Consider the following 18,407-nt stretch of genomic DNA (forward strand, 5'->3'; position numbering starts at 1 on the left):
TGCGTATCTTTTCCTCTTTGATTTTTCTTTGTATTTGTTGTGTTGAATCGCAGGAAGCATTGCTCTTTTCAGAGGACGGAGAGCAGCTTCTAAAACAAAGACAACATCGAAAATGGACTCCACAAACCTCTTTCTTTCGGCCTTTCCTGTCTGAAAATATGGCCTGGTCTTCATCCCCATTTACCCTCCAATTCTCTGCCTTTGCTCAGTGTGTCTTTATCTGTCTGTGTGTGTCTGGCTGTGTGTGTGTGTGTGTGTGTGTGTGTGTGTGTGTGTGTGTGCAAACTCAGCACAGAGCACAAAGGCCTGCAGTGACATCAGACTCATTCACACTGTGTCCTCTGTCTACGCTCACCCAAGAGGTGCTCTGTTTAAAGGGCCTCTGCTACGCCTCATCCCCCCTCCCACCCCCCCACCCCCCACACACACACACACACACACAGATCCCCAGTGATTTCTAAGTGACCACAACAATGTCAACACACACAAACTGGTTAAATGGTTCATCAAACACGCAGACTACAGAAATGTATTTAAGTCTAACCAAAATGCTGGAAAAAATTAGGAAATGAATTGTTTTCTGTACTGCCGTACAATCTGTTAAAAAGCTGTTCTTGTGTCCAAGCAGCATAAATTATTATAGAAAGCCAGCTCCAGCTGACATACGATGAGACCCTGATAACAGAAAAATGCAAATGTTCAGACTGAGGAGCCTTTCATTTCTCACTGAATTCAAATGGACGAATTCAAATAAATACAGATCTGTGTGTGTGTGCGTTTGTGTGTGTCATTGTGTCTGTGCACGTGCACAAGTGGGCGAATTGGAGGTGGAAGGAGCTTGGGGGAGAGAAAGCTGGTGACTTTCCAGCACTTTGGTCACAGTCTCACGCTTTATTTTGCTCATGGTGCAGACAAGCTTGAGCAAGAGAAAATAAAAAGATCGTTTAGAGGGAAGTCTTGAGGTGGGATCAGAGAACGCAGCATGCTCGTGATCAATCGTGTTTTCCATTCTGAAGTCCAAGACAACGGGCCTTTATTGCAGCAGAAGAGCAGAAAAATGTGTTTTTATAAAGCAGGACTGAGCTGATTCTCTCACTCAGGCTGCAGAGCAGTAGACTGACTCTTAGGGGGTTTATAAAAAATGGCCCGAGGCTTAACTTCAAGTCTGTTTTCCTTCAGTTTCACGCTCTCACTGAGGTCTTCACTGAATCGTGTCAACGGGCTCATCAGCAGCTCACAAAGCAGGAAGTGAACAAGAAAGTGTGGATAGTCCAGCCGCAGCATTACAGGAAGTCATTCTGCAACAGCAGCACGCCATTTGGGAGTGCTGATGCACTGAACGGGGACAAGTTCATCAACAGCCCAGTTGCACAACTGCTTTTAATGCCTGTGCTGTGCTCTACACGCACACGAGCACCACGTCCCTGACGGTCAGGCCGTCAAAAAAAAACATCATCAAAAAGCTCTATTGTGCACCTATCATCAGACGTGTCATTAAGAAAAGTTGTGCTATTGTTTTTAGAAGCAGGATTATTATGGGATGTAGCTCAGCAACCTCACTAACTTCTTTGTCCCGCAACACCTCCTTGGCCACAGTCTGCCTGTAAAGCCCCTGAGCCTGTGCAGCCTGATTGTCCATGTTGTTTTTATCAACCTTCAGGTCTCATGTCAGAGGTTTCCTTCATCTGCACTGCAGTGACACACACATATACAGTACATACTGCACACACGCAATGCTCAGCAATCCTGGACAGGCGGTTTCTTCAGCACTCATACCACAAAACTGTTAGCACTGCTAGGACTGAAAGGCAACAACAAAAAAACATGTGACCCAGCAGGCCAGCGTGAGGGGGAAGTGATGCACAGCTGTGGACGGACGACTTGGGTGTGTGCCCTGTCACGTTTCCTGCTCCTCTTCCCTCGGATCAGGCAAAATCACTGATTGGAAACAACTTCAGCGGCGACTCCCATCAACAACGCAAAAAACTGCTTTCACTTTTCCCGACCAGCGACTGTAAATCTGCAGGGGGGGGTGAATGTTGAGACCAAGTGTAAGAATGCACTCATGAGGAGATTGCACTGCGGCACAAGCGTGTGACAAGCAGGCTGACAACTCACACAGAAAAACACTTCCACGAGTTCCCACCAGAACCCAGTCAGTTTAAAGGCAACCCCCCAGGGAGGTTTGCAACCCAGACAGAGCCTGTGCGGCAAACGATTAACACACACAGGAAACAGACGAGACTGGTAGCCTACACAGGACATACGTCCAACAACGAAACACAACCTTTTTTTTTTACTGCCATTTAAAGCCTTTGTGTATCAGCTGTGAGGGGCCCCTTCCGCAGTTGTATTCCGCTACTCTGTTTTGTTTTGAAGCCAGTGTTTTGGTCGTGGCGTGGCAAAAGTCCACAGCACTTTTATGGATTTATGATCAACTTTTGTGCTGCAGCAGAGCGCTACTTCAGGCCGGTTGATCAACATGCTAGCAGATGACCAGAGAGACGAAAGATAATCCTTTTCCTCAGTTGAGCGCCTTTAAGCAAAAATGCTCTGCGTCATAACTGTCCAAATCACCCACATGTGGGGTCTGAAAGAACACTGAATATTTTGTTAAGTTTTTTTTCCATTTCTGTCATCATCTGGAACCACAGATGCACAGAACATCCAGGGCTGATGAATCATTCTTTGGTAATTCTTCGGGTCTTTTTTTGGCAACAGAGCTCAAATCAGACGGAGAGGACAGCCTGGAGGACAAGTCTGTTAAGGTGAGAACATCAAGCAACAGTCACAAGGTCAAAGACCACAACAGCGCTAAACAGATTTGTCTTTGTGTCTATTTATACACAGCCATGGAGGCTGACTTAGCACTTCAGCAGAAGATGACAAGAGTTGCTCCCCGGTCTGAAATGAGTAAGTGGCAGAGCTGCAGAGAAACAGCAGGAAAGAGATCGATATGCAAATGGAAAGTTACACTGCTCATAAGTCTCTTGTCAAATTACACCCAACATACATGCATACACACAAAAGATGAATTATTGACATTTATAGAAGCATGTGCACGCTCTGAGAGAGCGCCAGCATAAAGCTTTCAATCTGGGCCAAATGCAGCACTCGATATACAATCAACCGGAGGAGGAGGAGGAGGAGGTTTTCTTGAGGTGAACTGAAACTGCACGTATGTCTGTGTGAGTGGGGTTCAAATGACTGAGAAAATGTGGGAGTCGTCTCGCTCTCATAGCCCATTTGCATCAGACTGAGCTTCTCCTGTGACTGAACACAGCTGCACAAAGATGGAAGAGCCAAGCCAGACGCAACTGAACAGCAGCCACTTAGGAGGGAGTTACATTACATGCATCTTGTCGTGTTTGACTGCAATGCAGAACTATTGACTTTAAGTCAGTGTGTGCGTGAGCGTGTGTGTGTGTGTGTGTGTGTGTGTGTGTGTGTGTCCACATCCAGTCCTCGGGCAGTCAGGTCTGAGTGCAGGATTGTAGGTCATGGCATTAGTTATATGGACATTGTTTAGGGGAAAGCAGTGCAGACATTCAGGAAATGGATGCTGGCGACTCAGACTATGTCAGACTCACACACAAATACAGAGCTGTATGCAGTCTGCCCGAGGGTCTGCACAACATGGGAGCAATTAAAGACCATCCTCTCTTATCGTCGGCCGACTTTCTCAGGGAAAAAAAAAAGAAAGACCATCGGCGGTCATTGGGAAAAGCGTCGTTTGTACGGCAGGAAGTTATCCTTCTCTCTGTGTTTATTTGTGGGCTTCCCATTTCCTGTCAAACTCAGGCGCTTTTGGTGGCGCTCACAGGGCATGTAAATACACACGCAGATCACACATGATGAAAAGGAGCAGTGCTAGCTCGCCCACCAGCGTAGCCGTGCAATTACACAAACGCTGTTTAATTACAATGTGAGGCTTGTGCTAATAAAACTGATTTAAAAGGTGCTGCTGTGATTCTGATGCTTGGCCTCCTCTTGCTGAGGAGGCCGTGAGTTTAGCAGTGAAAAGCAAGCTTACACACTGAGGATCATGACCATATTGCATCACCACAAAGAAGACGCAGACAGCTCAGCACACCGGCGGACGTGTGGCGTGTGTAGTGAAATGTGTCGCCTTCACTCATTCAGCTGTCAACAAGCCTCCGATTCGCTCACCGGACTTTAATCAATAACTTCAGTTGAGCAGCAGCCACCAGCCGTCTCTGTGGCTTCTCTTTTCACCTTTTTTTCTTTGCTTTTTTCAGTCAGCACCACCCACCCCACTTCCTGTTACAGTTGTCGCTGTGAACAAGCACAAAGGAGAGTCACTCAGCGGCTGATTGACAGCTGACTCTGAAACTTCCCCTGGGGAAATGGGGCCATCGGTTGTAACGTTGGTCTTAAAAGGCTGCTCTCCTGGGCCGACCCCCCCCCCCCAACTTCATTTTCAACCCCCACTGAGCTCAATCAATGGGTCCCAAACTGGGGTTTGAGAACCTCAAAAGGTTCCTCGAGGAGGAATGGTTGAATTTCAATATTACTTTGTTGCACTTGCTTTACATTTGCACAGAGAGGGTGTATGGATGCCTATTTTAATCACCTTTGCATCTGTGTTATACGATGCTCATCCTCTCATAAAGGACTCTCACTGTGACCTAGTAGGATTCATTAGCTTCTGTGAATCTAGGGGCGTCCGAGCTGAAGGACAGTGGGTCTGTCAGACCACCGCCTCAGCTCCACTCACTGCAAAATGAGGGTGATTACAGACGCAGCCCCCATCACACTCCAGTCATGCCTCCCAGTTTCAGAGGCGCGCGTGGCCAGCAGCACATGCCTATTTAAATGATCTCTTTCAAATCAGCATTTAGCCTTGGCACTCTCAATCGATGGGCTGCTAATATCTGTTGACATGAAGCCAACAGCTGCTGTGCTGCCCGAGCTTTTGGGTGCATTTCCAACAAAGGCAGTGAATGACACAGCTCTGAAGGAGAGCATCTCTTTGTGCTCGACTCATTTGCAGAGGCCGAATTTAAAAAATAAATAAAAAATTAAAGAGCCTCTGCTTTCAAGCCCTGCTTGAATCTGAGCCATATGAGGCGTTCACAGCACGGTTAGGATAAGGTGAGACTGCAGGTAGTTGCCTGTGAGAATAATAATGCAAAAAAAAAAAAAAAAAAAGGTTTGGAGAGAAACGCCCATTCTCCTCCCTGCACCTGGCTGCTGCTGTCCTTGTCACTTCACCCAATGTTAAACCCTGAACGCAGACCGCCGCTTCACATGAAACGTGTCAATGCTGTGCAGAACTTATACATGAAAACAATCATATGGAGATAGCGTGGTGCTGCCTGATCAATACTGTGCAGAGCACCACCCACGTATTACAACACAAGGTGTAAGACTCCGAGGCTGTGTAACCTGCTGTATCCTGTGTAAAATAAGACGATAGGTGTGCGGGATGCGTTTAATTGATCGCCAGGAGCCACAGACACAATGTGGTCTGCTAAGGTCGGCAGATTTCCAGCAGACAGACGTAGGAGGCTTACCTCAACGCCACCTTCACACAGCAGTCGCCCAGGCTCGCCATTATCGCTTTCAATGTTCACCGACGGGATGTGGAGGATGTCGGCTACGTTGGCTTTTCGGTGTGTGTGTGGAAACCGTGCAGTGCTGCGGCGGTACGGGGCGTCTCAGGTCAGCGGGAGCAGCCGTCAAGACCTGCCGGCGGCAAGCTGCCTCATCGGGACTCCTCCTGTCGTCTGCTTCTCCTCCGCTGTGGCGCTCATTTCTGGCTCGCTGGTAGTTGTCACATCGCAGAGTTTAACCCGCTTTTTTTCTTTTTCTCTTTCCGTGCTCTGTCTCAGTCGCTACATCCTGTTTAAAGTGCGTCTGAGAGAAGTGTATGAGCGCTCCTCTGAAAGCACACCGCTGCTCTCACACAGACGCGATCACGTTGAAGCAGCGCAGAGACCGTAAACTGTAGGGGGTAATGCTGCCTTCATGGGCTGTCGGAAATTTTAAAAACAACTGGAGCGGTTGTGCAGACGGTTCTGGCCACTCGAAAATCAATACATTACCACTCACAGTGCACTACAGGGGTTTAAGGAGTGTCATTTCACCCAGATATAAGACTGGAATGGAAAATGATAAATCAATAGTTATTTACCAGTTGCCACACTCATCACCATGGATATGGATAGAGACAATGCTGGCTCAGCTGTCTGTCTGAGTTGTATCATGCAAATTCAGAATATTCCTAAAACAATAAGCGTGTGCTGTATATGAACAAAAAGGTCCTGGTGGAAGAAATATTCAGATCCTTTATTTAAAGGGGGTTTCCAGCAATTTAGCATGCCATAAAGTTGGGGGACTCACGGGAGATACATTGAAACTGGTAAAGAAAATAATGGTCCAGACTGATGCAGCAGAGACTGAGATAAACAGCTTTTAGTGCCTAGTATGGGTCAAGTTCCAAAACACTGCATCTCACAATAGATTCTTAATGCCCACTTATTTTAAGCATCAAAGGTTTTCTGCTTAAAATTTAAGTCTGAACTTTGGAAAGTTCCCTGCAGAGCCACAAAATACATTATACAACTGTTTATCCAGTTTGAGTAGTGCTCCCCCTGACAAATAAACTGAACTTGATGTTTAAAATCAGTAGAGTGCCCCTCCACAATAAGGCAATATTACAATGCCAAAGAAAAAACAAAAAATTATACAAGTAACTTGACTCTTCTTAGTGGTATATTATTGTATTTTACAGTGGTTGTTACTATAAACCTATGCATGTATGCGAGTAAACAGGACACATTGCAGCTGGTCATGGTGGAGGTAACTTTTTTATATACTGTTGTGTAGTTTAATCTTTAACAATGAATCATATTTTTTAGGCTGATTACATGATTTCATGTAAAATATTAATCTACAAATTAACTATAGCCAACAAATAACTGCAGTGCAGTAAAATATAGTCAGTGCCAAAAACAGAAATACTAAAGTAAAGCACAAGTAGCCTATCTCAATCCCTCTTTCCCGAGTTTAAATGGACTTTCTATAGTTTACAATAATACAGAGTAGTCCCTGAAAGCAGCATAATCGCATTCGATTGACACGCAATTCGGCTAAATGCTGAATTATCCCCGCCTTCACTGAACATGAGAGACCAATCAGCGGGCTCGACAGACCAGTGTGGTCCCTCCCAGCAGCACACCCATATGGGGCAGTAAAGATTATAAAGATCCAGCAGGACGACCGCCGGCGGCGACATCTGAGGTCCGTTAAACTGCCATAAACAGAGGGAGAGTGTTCCCATGACGGAAAGGAGGGGCCACCGGTTCAAACACCTTAAGGTCAAAGGCTGAAACTCATGCAGAGGTTATTATGTTCCAGCAGAAGATGGAGTTGATTTGCTCTGGTTTGGATAGGAAGTTACACTCTGCTCACTTCCCTCTCCTGCTGAGTCAGATTTCTGCAAAAGGGGAAATTGAAATCCTTTCTCTCAGCTAAGTTAAACAGACATGATGCTGTTCCTCCTCAGCCTTTCCCTCTGTCTTGTAGATCTGTGCTGCCTAGGTTTGCCTATTTCCCTCCTCATTTCTGTTTCTTTTCTCATGCTGATACAGCCAAGTGTCTGTTGGACTGCTTGAAATCATCTGTGCAAAGTCACCAAACCACTTCCCCTTTGTCTTATGCTGGCCAGAGTCAAACCCACACGAACCTCCGACTTATCCAAATCCTCATCCTCGTCATTATCTATGAGTCATGTTCAAACTGACAGTTTGCCAGTGACATGTCTGAACTGTAGCAACTTATTTCCCAGTACAACACAAACACAGCTCAGTTGGCAGTTTCTCAACTTCTGAAGCATACAACTTCATCTAGGTGGGGTTTTGTCCTGATGCTGTTGGACCACGTCAAAGGCAGCTCAACCAGTTGTGTAGTGGTGAATAAGACAAACGTCCCTGCACAGTCACCACCATTTTTATGTAATGAAACACAGTCTGTGAATGGTTGCATTAAGTATAAACCTATTCTGTGTGCGCAGAGGAGCTTATGACCAGCAGTGTGTGTTTGTGTGTGTGTGTGTGCTGTCCCGAGGACCAGGTGGCGATGTTAGTGCTGGACAGGCTATGCTCCCAGGGAGCAGTGCTGGATTCCACACAAGATTAACATCCAGTTATGAGGATAAAGCCACAATCCTCCTAGATCTGCTGGGAACCGGCCACTGCAACTGGGCCAAGACAACACACAAACAGGGGTGGTGCACACACAAACACACACCCGCCTTAGTTTGCGTCTGGTGAACTTTTAAGACCAACTCGTACAAACTATTACATAATTAGGCAGCGCAGTTCTCCTGAGCATGTGTTAAGTCCCTTTCAGGCATGTTTACAGGTTTCAAATCCACTCTGGCTCATTTCTCCTCTGTATGCCACCTCCTCCTCAGCACTTTCCAATGTAAAAAGCACATTTCATAACCATACTGTGTGGGTTATAAAACCCCCAAGATATTTTAATATTGCAATTGCCAAACTGCAGCATAATCCCTATATTTAGGGCTACACACAGTCAAACAGCACCCTAATTACATAAGAGGCGTTCAAATACAATCAGCCCAGCCGCCCTCTGGTCTGTCAGTCACGGTGAAGTCGGTAATTCATTCTCCCACATGGATTTGGCACTTTCTTCTTCCAGCAGCACACATGCACACACACACACACACACACACACACACACACACACACACACACTCACTCACACACGTTTTTTTAATCATTTTTGAGAACATCACATAGACTTTCCTGGAGACTTACCCTAACCTTAACCTCAGTCTTCACTCTAAAATTCAAGGACTTTCATTATGGGGACCTGCATTTTGTCCCCACAAGTACGGCGAGTGAACGTGTAAACAGATTTATGTCCCCACAACATAATACATGGGCACACACACGCACACACACACATACATTATGAATCTTACTTGATGGCCCATCTTCTCATTTCTGCAGCATGTGATTATATCCTGACCTGCAAACAAGATGACTCACAGCTTTAATGTACCACAGTCTTTCTGCAGTTATTTTTCACATGTTCAATTCATTTTGAAATAAGACGTCTTGTATTGCTACACTGATAAAAAAAAAATATACACTGATAATGCACAAAAGCAAAGATCACCCTCTGGCAAATTTCCATCACAATATAGGACTTTATATTCGTACTGTGATGTGTAAAATCTATATATCAGCCTTGTGAGCAAAACCTGTGATGCATTTAGGACCACTGTTCTCTTTCATCACTCCAGCCTGTGCATCACGTTGCCTCCTTCAGCAAAAAGACAAGACATAAGACGGAGAGAGGGAGCTGGAAGATGAAACTGCACCCTAATGTATTCTACATCCTTATTCTTTGATGTGTCTATAATCCCTCACATGCGTTTTCTATATTTGGCTTTGAAGCTCCATAAACTAATCCTCCATTCTTTACCGTAACAAAACTGTTTGAATTGGCCAGGATTACGCAAACACACATTTGACGTCTCACTGGCTGGCAGACACACAGGTGCATCGGCAGAGTGAAAAGTCAGGCAGTTGAATTACGTTTCCCTTCATTTCCTTCACAATGGGAATATGTGACTGAGTCTATGAGATGTGCGCGCACGTGTTTGATGGTGTCTGTGTTTTATGTTTGCATGTGTTTGACAGAGGAGCTGCTTATGTGTTTTAGATTTATGTATGTCAGCTGCAGTGGCACAATGCAGAGCAGGTCCTTGCCTGTTCTTGGCAGTGCCAGACCCCCTGTAGTGCTTTGTCCCATAACCATGCAGAGCTCAGCTTTCACTCTCAGCTTTGAGAGTGAAAGTACTGAAAGTATGTCTGAGCTGAGTGGAAGTGAAAATCACAAAAATACCACAACAATATTTTTGACTTTATTCAAATAATTTGATGATACTTTGGGTTACAGGATATTCTGTCATGCCTGCATGCATGCAAAGTGTTTGACTTTGTCTGAAATGTATTATGTATTATAGTTATTCATTTTCTTGCCCAGGGTTAGATGAGAAGGCTAATCGTGCTCTGATATTTGTTCCCTAAATATAAGGCTATAGCCTGTTAGCATAGCTTAGCATAAAGACTGTAAACAAGGGTAAATGTTAGCCTGGCTCTGTTACAAAATCTGCATACCAGCTCCTCTAAAGCTCACTAATTAACACATTATATGTCATTTGTTTAATCCTGGAGGTTAGCAAGATTAACCAAAGGAGACCTGCTGCTGATTTGAGGGTTGTGTGCAGTATTTAGCTGCACCCTTCTGGACAAAGACCTCAGATGTTGTTCCTGGAATTTGCCACTCTCCAAGTTTGGGGGTCTGCATCTACTGTGGTGTTCATCTTCACTCTAGTTCTTCCTTCTTCAGGTTGGTTTCTCAAGCTTCTTGTTTTTCCTGATACTGTGGTTACTTGGGATTGTTACATCTGATGGTTACCTGTGTGAACATCTTTGAGGTGGTCTCTAGTATTGTTTTCCACTGCTGCACTGAGTTCTTGATGAAGGCTGTTAGTGTCCTGTTGTCTTTTTATAGCACTCCAGTAAATATGTGTGGGGCTTTGAATCATACGCTTTCTTATACGCAGTCCAGATGTTTGAGTAAATTAAATATCACGTGTTAATTAGGAAGATTTAGAGATGCTCATAGGCAGATTTTGTTACCTTTAATGGAGGTCTGTGTTTCAGGTCTTTATGCTAAACTGAGCTAATCAGCTGCTGGCTGTAGCCTTTTATTTAGCACCAGATATGAGAGTGACATCGATTTTCTTACATCTAATGCTCAACAAGAAAGTGTATTTCCCCCAATTTTTTGCTATTATTTTAATCTAAAGTAGGAGGTGCTTTTCTCACAACTGTAAGTAAAGAACATTGTAGCGCTGTAGAACAGGAAACAAATATTTAACCTGTATCCCAATATGATGTTAAATTAATATATCTTCCAGGTTTACCACACTTTTGCATAAAGCAGAAATAAATAATAGTTTAAGGATGTATGTATGTGAGCCCAGAGGAGTCTGTGTGTAGACATATAATCACACACAGATCACCAGTCACCCTGGGATCTAACAGTGCTGAGCGATCAGTAATGAGTCATATACATGATCCCCTCTAGAGCAGACCTACATTCCAGCTTCCATCCCCAGGGCACAGGCTGACCCACACTTTGCTCCGTTTCTGCCCAGGCTCTGATGCTTCCTGCTGGGCTGTGACTGGGCGGCGGCTGGGGTGGAGGCTGGACGATGGCTCACAGTGGCTGCCGCAGCCTCGGGCTGTTTCAGGGAGCTGGTGACACTCATTGACTGAGTTACTGCTGCATCACAGGGCACGAGGCCACTGTGCGTCTGCATGTGCAATGAGAGGAGGAGGTCAAGATGAGAGGAGTGGTTGTTCTTGGGTCCCCTGCCCCAAGCAGGGGACCACTCAGTGCTTTTACTCACACATTCATGAAAGACTAATAGAGTCCATCTGTGACAGCCCCCCTTTCTGCCACACACACACAAAGTCTGTCAGGCTCGAGCATATCACCCATAATACCTACTGTGTTTCTACTAATTCACATTACTGACAGTCTTCCAATTTTGGGGAAAAAAAAATCCACTTCCTGTAATGAAAGTAAACATAATTTGATGTGAATCTGGCTGTGATTTTAACGGTTCATGAAAGGAAGATCACAAGCTAGTTTCACTGGCTCACCATAGAAGCAGCCTGTCATTAAATTAGTGTCATTTTGTCTGCTCATCTTCTCTGTCGTCTTACCCCGTCACCTACCCTCTCATCTCTCTCTGAGGGCAATCCAGCCCCTCGTTTCTATGGAAACAGCCTGTGAAGAAGGCAGGCAGAAAGGGACAGGAAGAGGAAGAGATGCTGAAATGGCAGAAAAGCCTCTTTGTGCTCGCAGAGACTCTCAGAGCAAATAGGTCTAAAGAGGGTGTAAAGGGCTAATCACACACATACACATGACATGAAAATGGAAGATAAGATGCATCAGCACACCCCAGAAATTCCCCTTAAAGCCATAGAGACAGAGCTCTATAGATAACTTTTGTTATTTCAACATTTTTTATGTACAACTTTGTATTGTATTGCCCTTATTTTATCCACAACATGTCAGGAGACCAGTGTCAGCAGGGCCGTGCTCATGATTTGCTGTTACGGACCATTTTAGTTGATGCATCCACTCAGAACAGACTCAGGCATGCACACATACAATATAAAAACATGCAGAAGGAGAGTAGAAAATCTCAACCTCTGTCGCATACACAAGCATCACACAAATACACACACACATACACACACAATTTCACTCCATTTTGTGTTGGAAAATTGGATTGCTGCTCCAGAATAACTTGATTATAAACAGCCTCCCTCTCACTCTGGGGCGGTATCACTTAATAAAGCTAAGTGCATTGACACACCAGCGCCCACACTCATATATACAGACACACGTGCACACACACACACACACACCGTTGCACATCGATGTATCAACCCATTACTTGATGCACATCAACAGTAAAGAAAAATATAAACTGGGACGAAACATCAGAGACACCTTTCAGGGAAAATGAAAAAAAAAAATCAGCCTCCAAGAAGACATTATCCAGTAAATGGAGGCATTGCGCATCTTAGTACTGGCTGATTAGGATCTGAGAGCTACCTAAAGGTCAGACATGTCAGCATTAAGTATGTGAAAGGGCCTCTTTAAGTCAATACAGCCATGTGTTGTCACAGTGCAACAGTATGTTAGCTAACACTGAGAACAAAAGATGGAACAGGAACATGGAAAAACATGATGTGACGACTGAATGCGTTTTGTTACAGAGAGCAGCACAACTTTTATTGTGGGCGAAATGCATCGTGGAAATAACTGCATTTACAGCCCACATGTGACTGTAATAATACAGTATAATTTAATATTGCTGAAATAAATGAAGCAGATTTGAGACATCATGTTTGTTGTTTTTTTTTGTTGTTGTTTGTTTTTATTGATGACAAGGATCATGAACAGGAAAACATTTGAATACAAACAATAGGTGAATACACAGAATCGGAAAAAAGGATGAAAATGTAACATCCTCTGTGAGTTTATAGGCCACTAAACTTCAGAGGGATATATTGTACTGTTTGCTACATTTATTTGATTGCATTTGCTATTAGTCACCGAGCAGTTTAAGAATTTACATATAAAAGATATTATTTTATAAAATAGAACCCATTGTTATAGATTGAACAGCATATAAAGGGGTTACAATTAGCTCCATCTCAACAGCTACAGCATTAAAATACTTACACATGCATCAGTTACAATATTAATCCAATAATAGATAAATAATAATATAACACTATGAAAGGAGGTGTTTTATGCTGACATGTCTGTCTGTCTGTCTGTCTGTCTGTCTGTCTGTCTGTCTGTCTGTCTGTCTGTCTGTCTGTCTGTTAGGTGTTTCCTCTAGTTTTACTGCACCGTTTGTCATCTTGTTGCTTGAGTCCTCTAACTCTAACTCCTCAGGACATGTGACCAAAATCATATGAACTTGCAACTTGGAATTTGAGGAGGGATTTGGTGTCAGAGCCTGACAGAGAGATGTAGTCAAACTGAAGCTCTGTAGCTCCACCTAGTGTTACACTGTAGCACATACAATTAAATTAGTCTAAGAATATTAAATGAAGAAATAAAAATTGGCAATTTGAACATCAGATATTTGGATCCGTATCATCTCAGTCTTTACTTTTGGCTTGAAATGCATTGTGAAGTTCAGCAGTTTGAGCCTTTAACAGTCCGAATTAATCAAATCAAGTGTATGTATTTCAAAGTGACTGTGTTTTGAGTTCAAAATACCTTCTTTGTGGTCTGTCCCTCAGCAAGCAAAGGCTGTCTGCTGAAGCACAAAGAGGGAACTTCATACTATGGAAGACAGCCACTTAATCTGTCTAACTCAGTCTGCGCAGGCCTGACGCTGGCTTTGGTTAAATTTCAGAATTTATTTTTACACAGAACGAGGAGAATGGCCACGGTTCTGTAACAGAGCAGGATTGGTAGAAGTTTATGTGCACTGGTGGTCAAAAACAGACAAAAGTTGAAACGCAGGCAGGCAAATAAAAACCAAGATCAAATAAAGGCAGTCAGGCAGAAAACAAAGCAGAAAAAGCACAAATAATCTGGCAGGGGATGAGTGGAGATGGTGTTTGCAGGGCTGATGAGGGGAAGGGGGATGAGGTGTGCAGGTGAGGTCAGGTGACTGGACAGGGCGGTCCTGGAGGGCAGAGGGGAGGGGATGCATATGAAATGGCAGGAAAGTCAGTGTGTGGTGGGATAAACAGAACACACAGTCCATGCTGGCCAGAAGCCCTTCTTAAAGCAGCTCTGAGAAAAACTCTGTCAATGTACTTATGAGCATATATGAGTATTGTTTTAAGTCAAAAATTAGAAAAACTATCTGTAATAGTAGGTCTGACCCAACACCTGGTGAATTTAAAAGTTAAAATCAGAAATAAAATACATTGAAGTGATTACAGCCAGTGAAAGTGAAAGGAGAACAGCCTTACTTGCCACCTGTGTTACTCTACTCTGCAGATCGTTTGACCATCAATCATTCATTATCTGCAGACCGCAGCCTCCCCTGCAGAGGAAAGCCTGCTGCAGCTGATGCACAGGGGATCACACTGAACACTCTGGAGGCTGAGCTGCTCTGAGCCTCTAAGTTAGTGCATGGAGCCGAATGACCTCTGTGGTGCCATGTGTAGTGTTAAATTAAGAGAAACTTCTCGTCATATTTGATGCAGCAGTCGGTAAAGACGGATTTATAAGTGTTGTTTAAACTGGAGGCTTAAAGGCTGTTAGCTGTTCACTTTTTAACACGTTAACAGGAGAAAGAAGGAGTTTTTTCCAAAAGAAGCGCGCCCTCTCGCCATGCTCCCGGCTCAGGAAGCAGCCAAAATCTACCACACCAACTACGTGCGTAACGCGCGCGCCGTGGGCGTGCTGTGGACGGTGTTCACCATCACCTTCGCCGTCATCACCGTGGTGGTGTTCATCCAGCCGTACTGGATCGGGGACAGTGTCAACACGCCGCAGGCCGGGTACTTCGGCCTCTTCCACTATTGTATCGGGAACGCGCTCACCTCGGAGCTCACCTGCAAAGGGAGCGCGCTGGACTTCGGCTCCATCCCGTCCGGCGCATTCAAGACGGCCATGTTCTTCGTGGGGATCTCCATGCTGCTGGTGGTGGGCAGCATCGTCTGCTTCAGCCTCTTCTTCTTCTGCAACGCGGGGAGCGTCTACAAGATCTGCGCCTGGATGCAGCTGGCCTCCAGTGAGCTCCAGGGTTTGACCAAAGTTTGGATGTCTGCCTGCGCACATGGAAGTTACTTTATGCTTTATAGCAGCTTATTTGATTCGTATAAAAACATGCATTCTGTCTCATATATAAACTATTTCACATACAGAATAGAGGGCGAAAACTATAGTGTACAAAAATACACACCTCTTCCATGCTCATAACCTGGGGACATCAATTTGAGTTTCTTTCCATGTCTACATACACAGCATATTCACTGCATATTACCACTTTACCTTTGCCATTAAGCCTAATTTTACCCAAACAAATTGAAAATTAGTTATTTATTCAGCTCTGGAATTTAAGCAAATCTTGAATGACTTCCCAGAGGTCTAAAAAAATGAGTAAGTACAGTAAAACCCTGCCTGATCAAACTAATGAACAATCAGTGACACGTCAATGTGACACATCAAATGCATGTGCTGGAAACATCAGTGGATGAGTTTTTTTCAGCTTTTTAGTTTAGTATAGATATTTGGCAGATATTGCTTCTCAGTGTATCATGTTAAAAACTTGAAATCTGATCTGAAAAGTAACTAGTAACTATAGTTTTGAGTGGAATAAAACTTAAAAATACAAAACACAGTGAGGAAAACCTAATCTCAGGACATGGTACCTCTATTTCTATGTCATTTGGTGAAAAGATGAGTACATTTGAGCCTCGGAAATACTAGAAAACTCACACACAAGCAGTAACGAGATCCTGCAGAAGAGTAATAGAGACTTTATCTAATAAAATTAGAGGACAAACTAAAACATCCAAGACAAAGACTGACCCTGCTGGTTAATTTCAGTTCAACATCAGCAGCATTTCAGCACTTTCCTTCCAGACGCACACAAACAGACCAGAGTGAAACCTGATTCGGTCTGTTGAAACATGAAGCAGCTTGTGAACAGGTGCAGTTGCAAGTGAAAGGACGAGCCCGTAATGAAACAAATAATGAGATTAACCTGGAGGTGTGCTGTTACACTTTCTCCTCTCCCTGCTCACGCCTTCGGTGTGTCTGCATGACACACATAGACAATATCTTTTTGAATGTATTCAAGCCTCTAAATTATTTGTAAATGTTCCATGTTTTTGTAATGTTTTGCAAATGGACCTTCATGCTGGCTTTGAACGCTTGACACTAGGTTAAAATGGGTATTTTAGTGGGGGACGCTGGGGCCATACAAACTTTTCATGTATGAGCTGTAAAAATACATTATCAAAGGTTATTCCCCTCAATTACCTTAGTGCAAGGAAGTGTGTAGTTCTTTGATGAGGAGAGTTAATCAGGGCCAACTCAGTCCGTGAGAGGTTTGCTAGAAGCACTGAAAATGAAGGGAAATGTAAAAACAGGTTAACAAGTTTGATCATACATGTATGAAAGAGAATAATTGAGTCCTGATTGATTCAGAGGGTGTCAGTGTTTAACTTCCTGATGAGCAGTGGCAGTTTAATGATTATCTGCAGAGAAGAGAGTTAAAGCGAGCAGGAGAACTTTGAGTCAGTGAAGGTGAGAGTGTGAGGTGCAGAAAGCAAAAGTGAGGTGTGTTTGTGTGCTAATGTTTCACTTCATCATCTGATGCTTCACATGGCTGCACATGCTGAGGTGGGCAGCACGAGGCTGCCTGCCTGCCTGCCTGCCTGCCTGCCTGCCTGCCTGCCTGCCTGCCTGCCTGTCTGTCTGTCTGCCTGTCTGTCTGTCTGCCTGTCTGTCTGTCTGTCTGTCTGTCTGTCTGTCTGTCTGTCTGTCTGTCTGTCTGTCTGTCTGTCTGCAGAGTCAATGATGGATGAACAAGTTCAACTTTCTGGAGTTGAGATGCTCTGGAATTGCTAGGCAACTCACCTGTGTGTGTGTGTGTGTGTGTGTGTGTGTGTGTGTGTGTGTGAATGAGTGGAGTGTGTATATATTTGATGTCTCTGGTGGCTTCTTCATATTGCTGTTGGTTGTGTCAGTGGTGGAGCAGGAGGAGGTGGTTTGTGATATATGCCATCAATAGAAGTCATCCTGTGCGTTCCCCTCTCTCAGGTACATGCATGGTGATTGGCTGTATGATCTATCCTGATGGCTGGGACTCGGAGCAGGTGAAGCGCATGTGTGGCCAGCGCACCGACAAATACACCCTGGGGAACTGCACGGTGCGCTGGGCCTACATCCTTGCCATCATCAGCATCATGGACTCGCTCATCCTGTCCTTGGTGGCCTTCAGCCTGGGCAGCCGGCAGGACAAGCTGCTGCCCGAGGACTTCCAGGTGGAGGAGAAAGGTGGGTGAGGAATATTTAGCTGGAGAGATTACAATGTATTTAAATGACATCGGGGATCCCGATGGTTGACATTTCCAGGTTTTAATCGAAATATCTCAACAATTATTGGCTGGATTGCTATGACACATGGTGCACACGCTCATGTTGCCTCGAGGATGAACTGAAATACCTTTGAACCCCCGACTTTTAACTAGCACCATCATCAGGTCAGCATTTTCATTTGTGTAATATAAATGTTAGCATTATCTTAGTGAGCATGGCTGACACAAAGCAGCATCATGGGCTGAACTGACGATGACATCTCCTTCTTGTTTTTCTCTGAACTACAGATAATGCCTAGGCCCTCTGTGGACACCAGAGGGAAGAGATGGATGAGACTTAATGAGGAGTACCAATGACTGCAGGGCTTCAGAGGCTTCAGGACAAATTTAAAAATATCCCGTCCTTCAAACTGTGACAGTTTACGAACAGACTGTCCGCCTCCTGCTCAGGCCAGATTAGCTCATTTCTACTGTATTTTGAGCTAAAATAATCAACGATCATTCTGTGGACAGGTAACTGTCACAAATGCTCAGCAGGCACCGCAGAAAATGTACAATAAACATGTGTGTTGCAGTGTCAGGACGGTTTTGGTTGGATATCCTGATATGCTCACTTCCTCTTGGATCATGTTACTTCTCAATGGAAATAAACTCTTAAACATCTGACACCCCTCGACTGCCCTCTGGATGTCCTGATGATGCACGAGGTGAATGACGTGTGTTGATACAGGATATCTG

At 44.3% G+C, this 18,407-nt stretch overlaps 2 protein-coding genes across 9 annotated transcripts in view; one reads left to right on the plus strand and one right to left on the minus strand.

The window, feature by feature from the left end:
* The window catches only part of kif21b (kinesin family member 21B), a 54,761-nt gene extending 48,815 nt beyond the window's left edge, over window positions 1–5,946 (minus strand). For all 8 annotated transcript variants that reach the window (XM_070958286.1, XM_070958285.1, XM_070958284.1 and 5 more), the window contains exon 1: window positions 5,538–5,946. In XM_070958286.1, coding sequence (XP_070814387.1) covers window positions 5,538–5,578 — 41 coding nt within the window. In that variant the 5' untranslated portion in view covers window positions 5,579–5,946. The remainder of the gene's footprint in view (window positions 1–5,537) is intronic.
* Window positions 5,947–14,952: 9,006 nt separating this feature from the next.
* On the plus strand, window positions 14,953–18,186 carry lhfpl5a (LHFPL tetraspan subfamily member 5a). The gene is made up of 3 exons (XM_070959520.1): window positions 14,953–15,355; window positions 17,392–17,628; window positions 17,958–18,186. The coding sequence occupies exons 1-3, from the start codon at window positions 14,953–14,955 to the stop codon at window positions 17,966–17,968; spliced, it is 651 nt and encodes a 216-aa protein (XP_070815621.1). The 3' UTR covers window positions 17,969–18,186.
* Window positions 18,187–18,407: the final 221 nt, after the last annotated feature.

Source organism: Chaetodon trifascialis, chromosome 3, assembly GCF_039877785.1.
Source record: "Chaetodon trifascialis isolate fChaTrf1 chromosome 3, fChaTrf1.hap1, whole genome shotgun sequence".
NCBI classification, from domain to species: domain Eukaryota; kingdom Metazoa; phylum Chordata; class Actinopteri; order Chaetodontiformes; family Chaetodontidae; genus Chaetodon; species Chaetodon trifascialis.

Coding starts and splice junctions, on each gene's coding strand:
- lhfpl5a (XM_070959520.1), top strand. CDS start 14,953: ATGCTCCCGGCTCAGGAAGCAGCCAAAATCTACCACACCAACTACGTG. Junction 15,356..17,391: donor CTGGATGCAGCTGGCCTCCA/GTGAGCTCCAGG, acceptor CCCCTCTCTCAG/GTACATGCATGGTGATTGGC.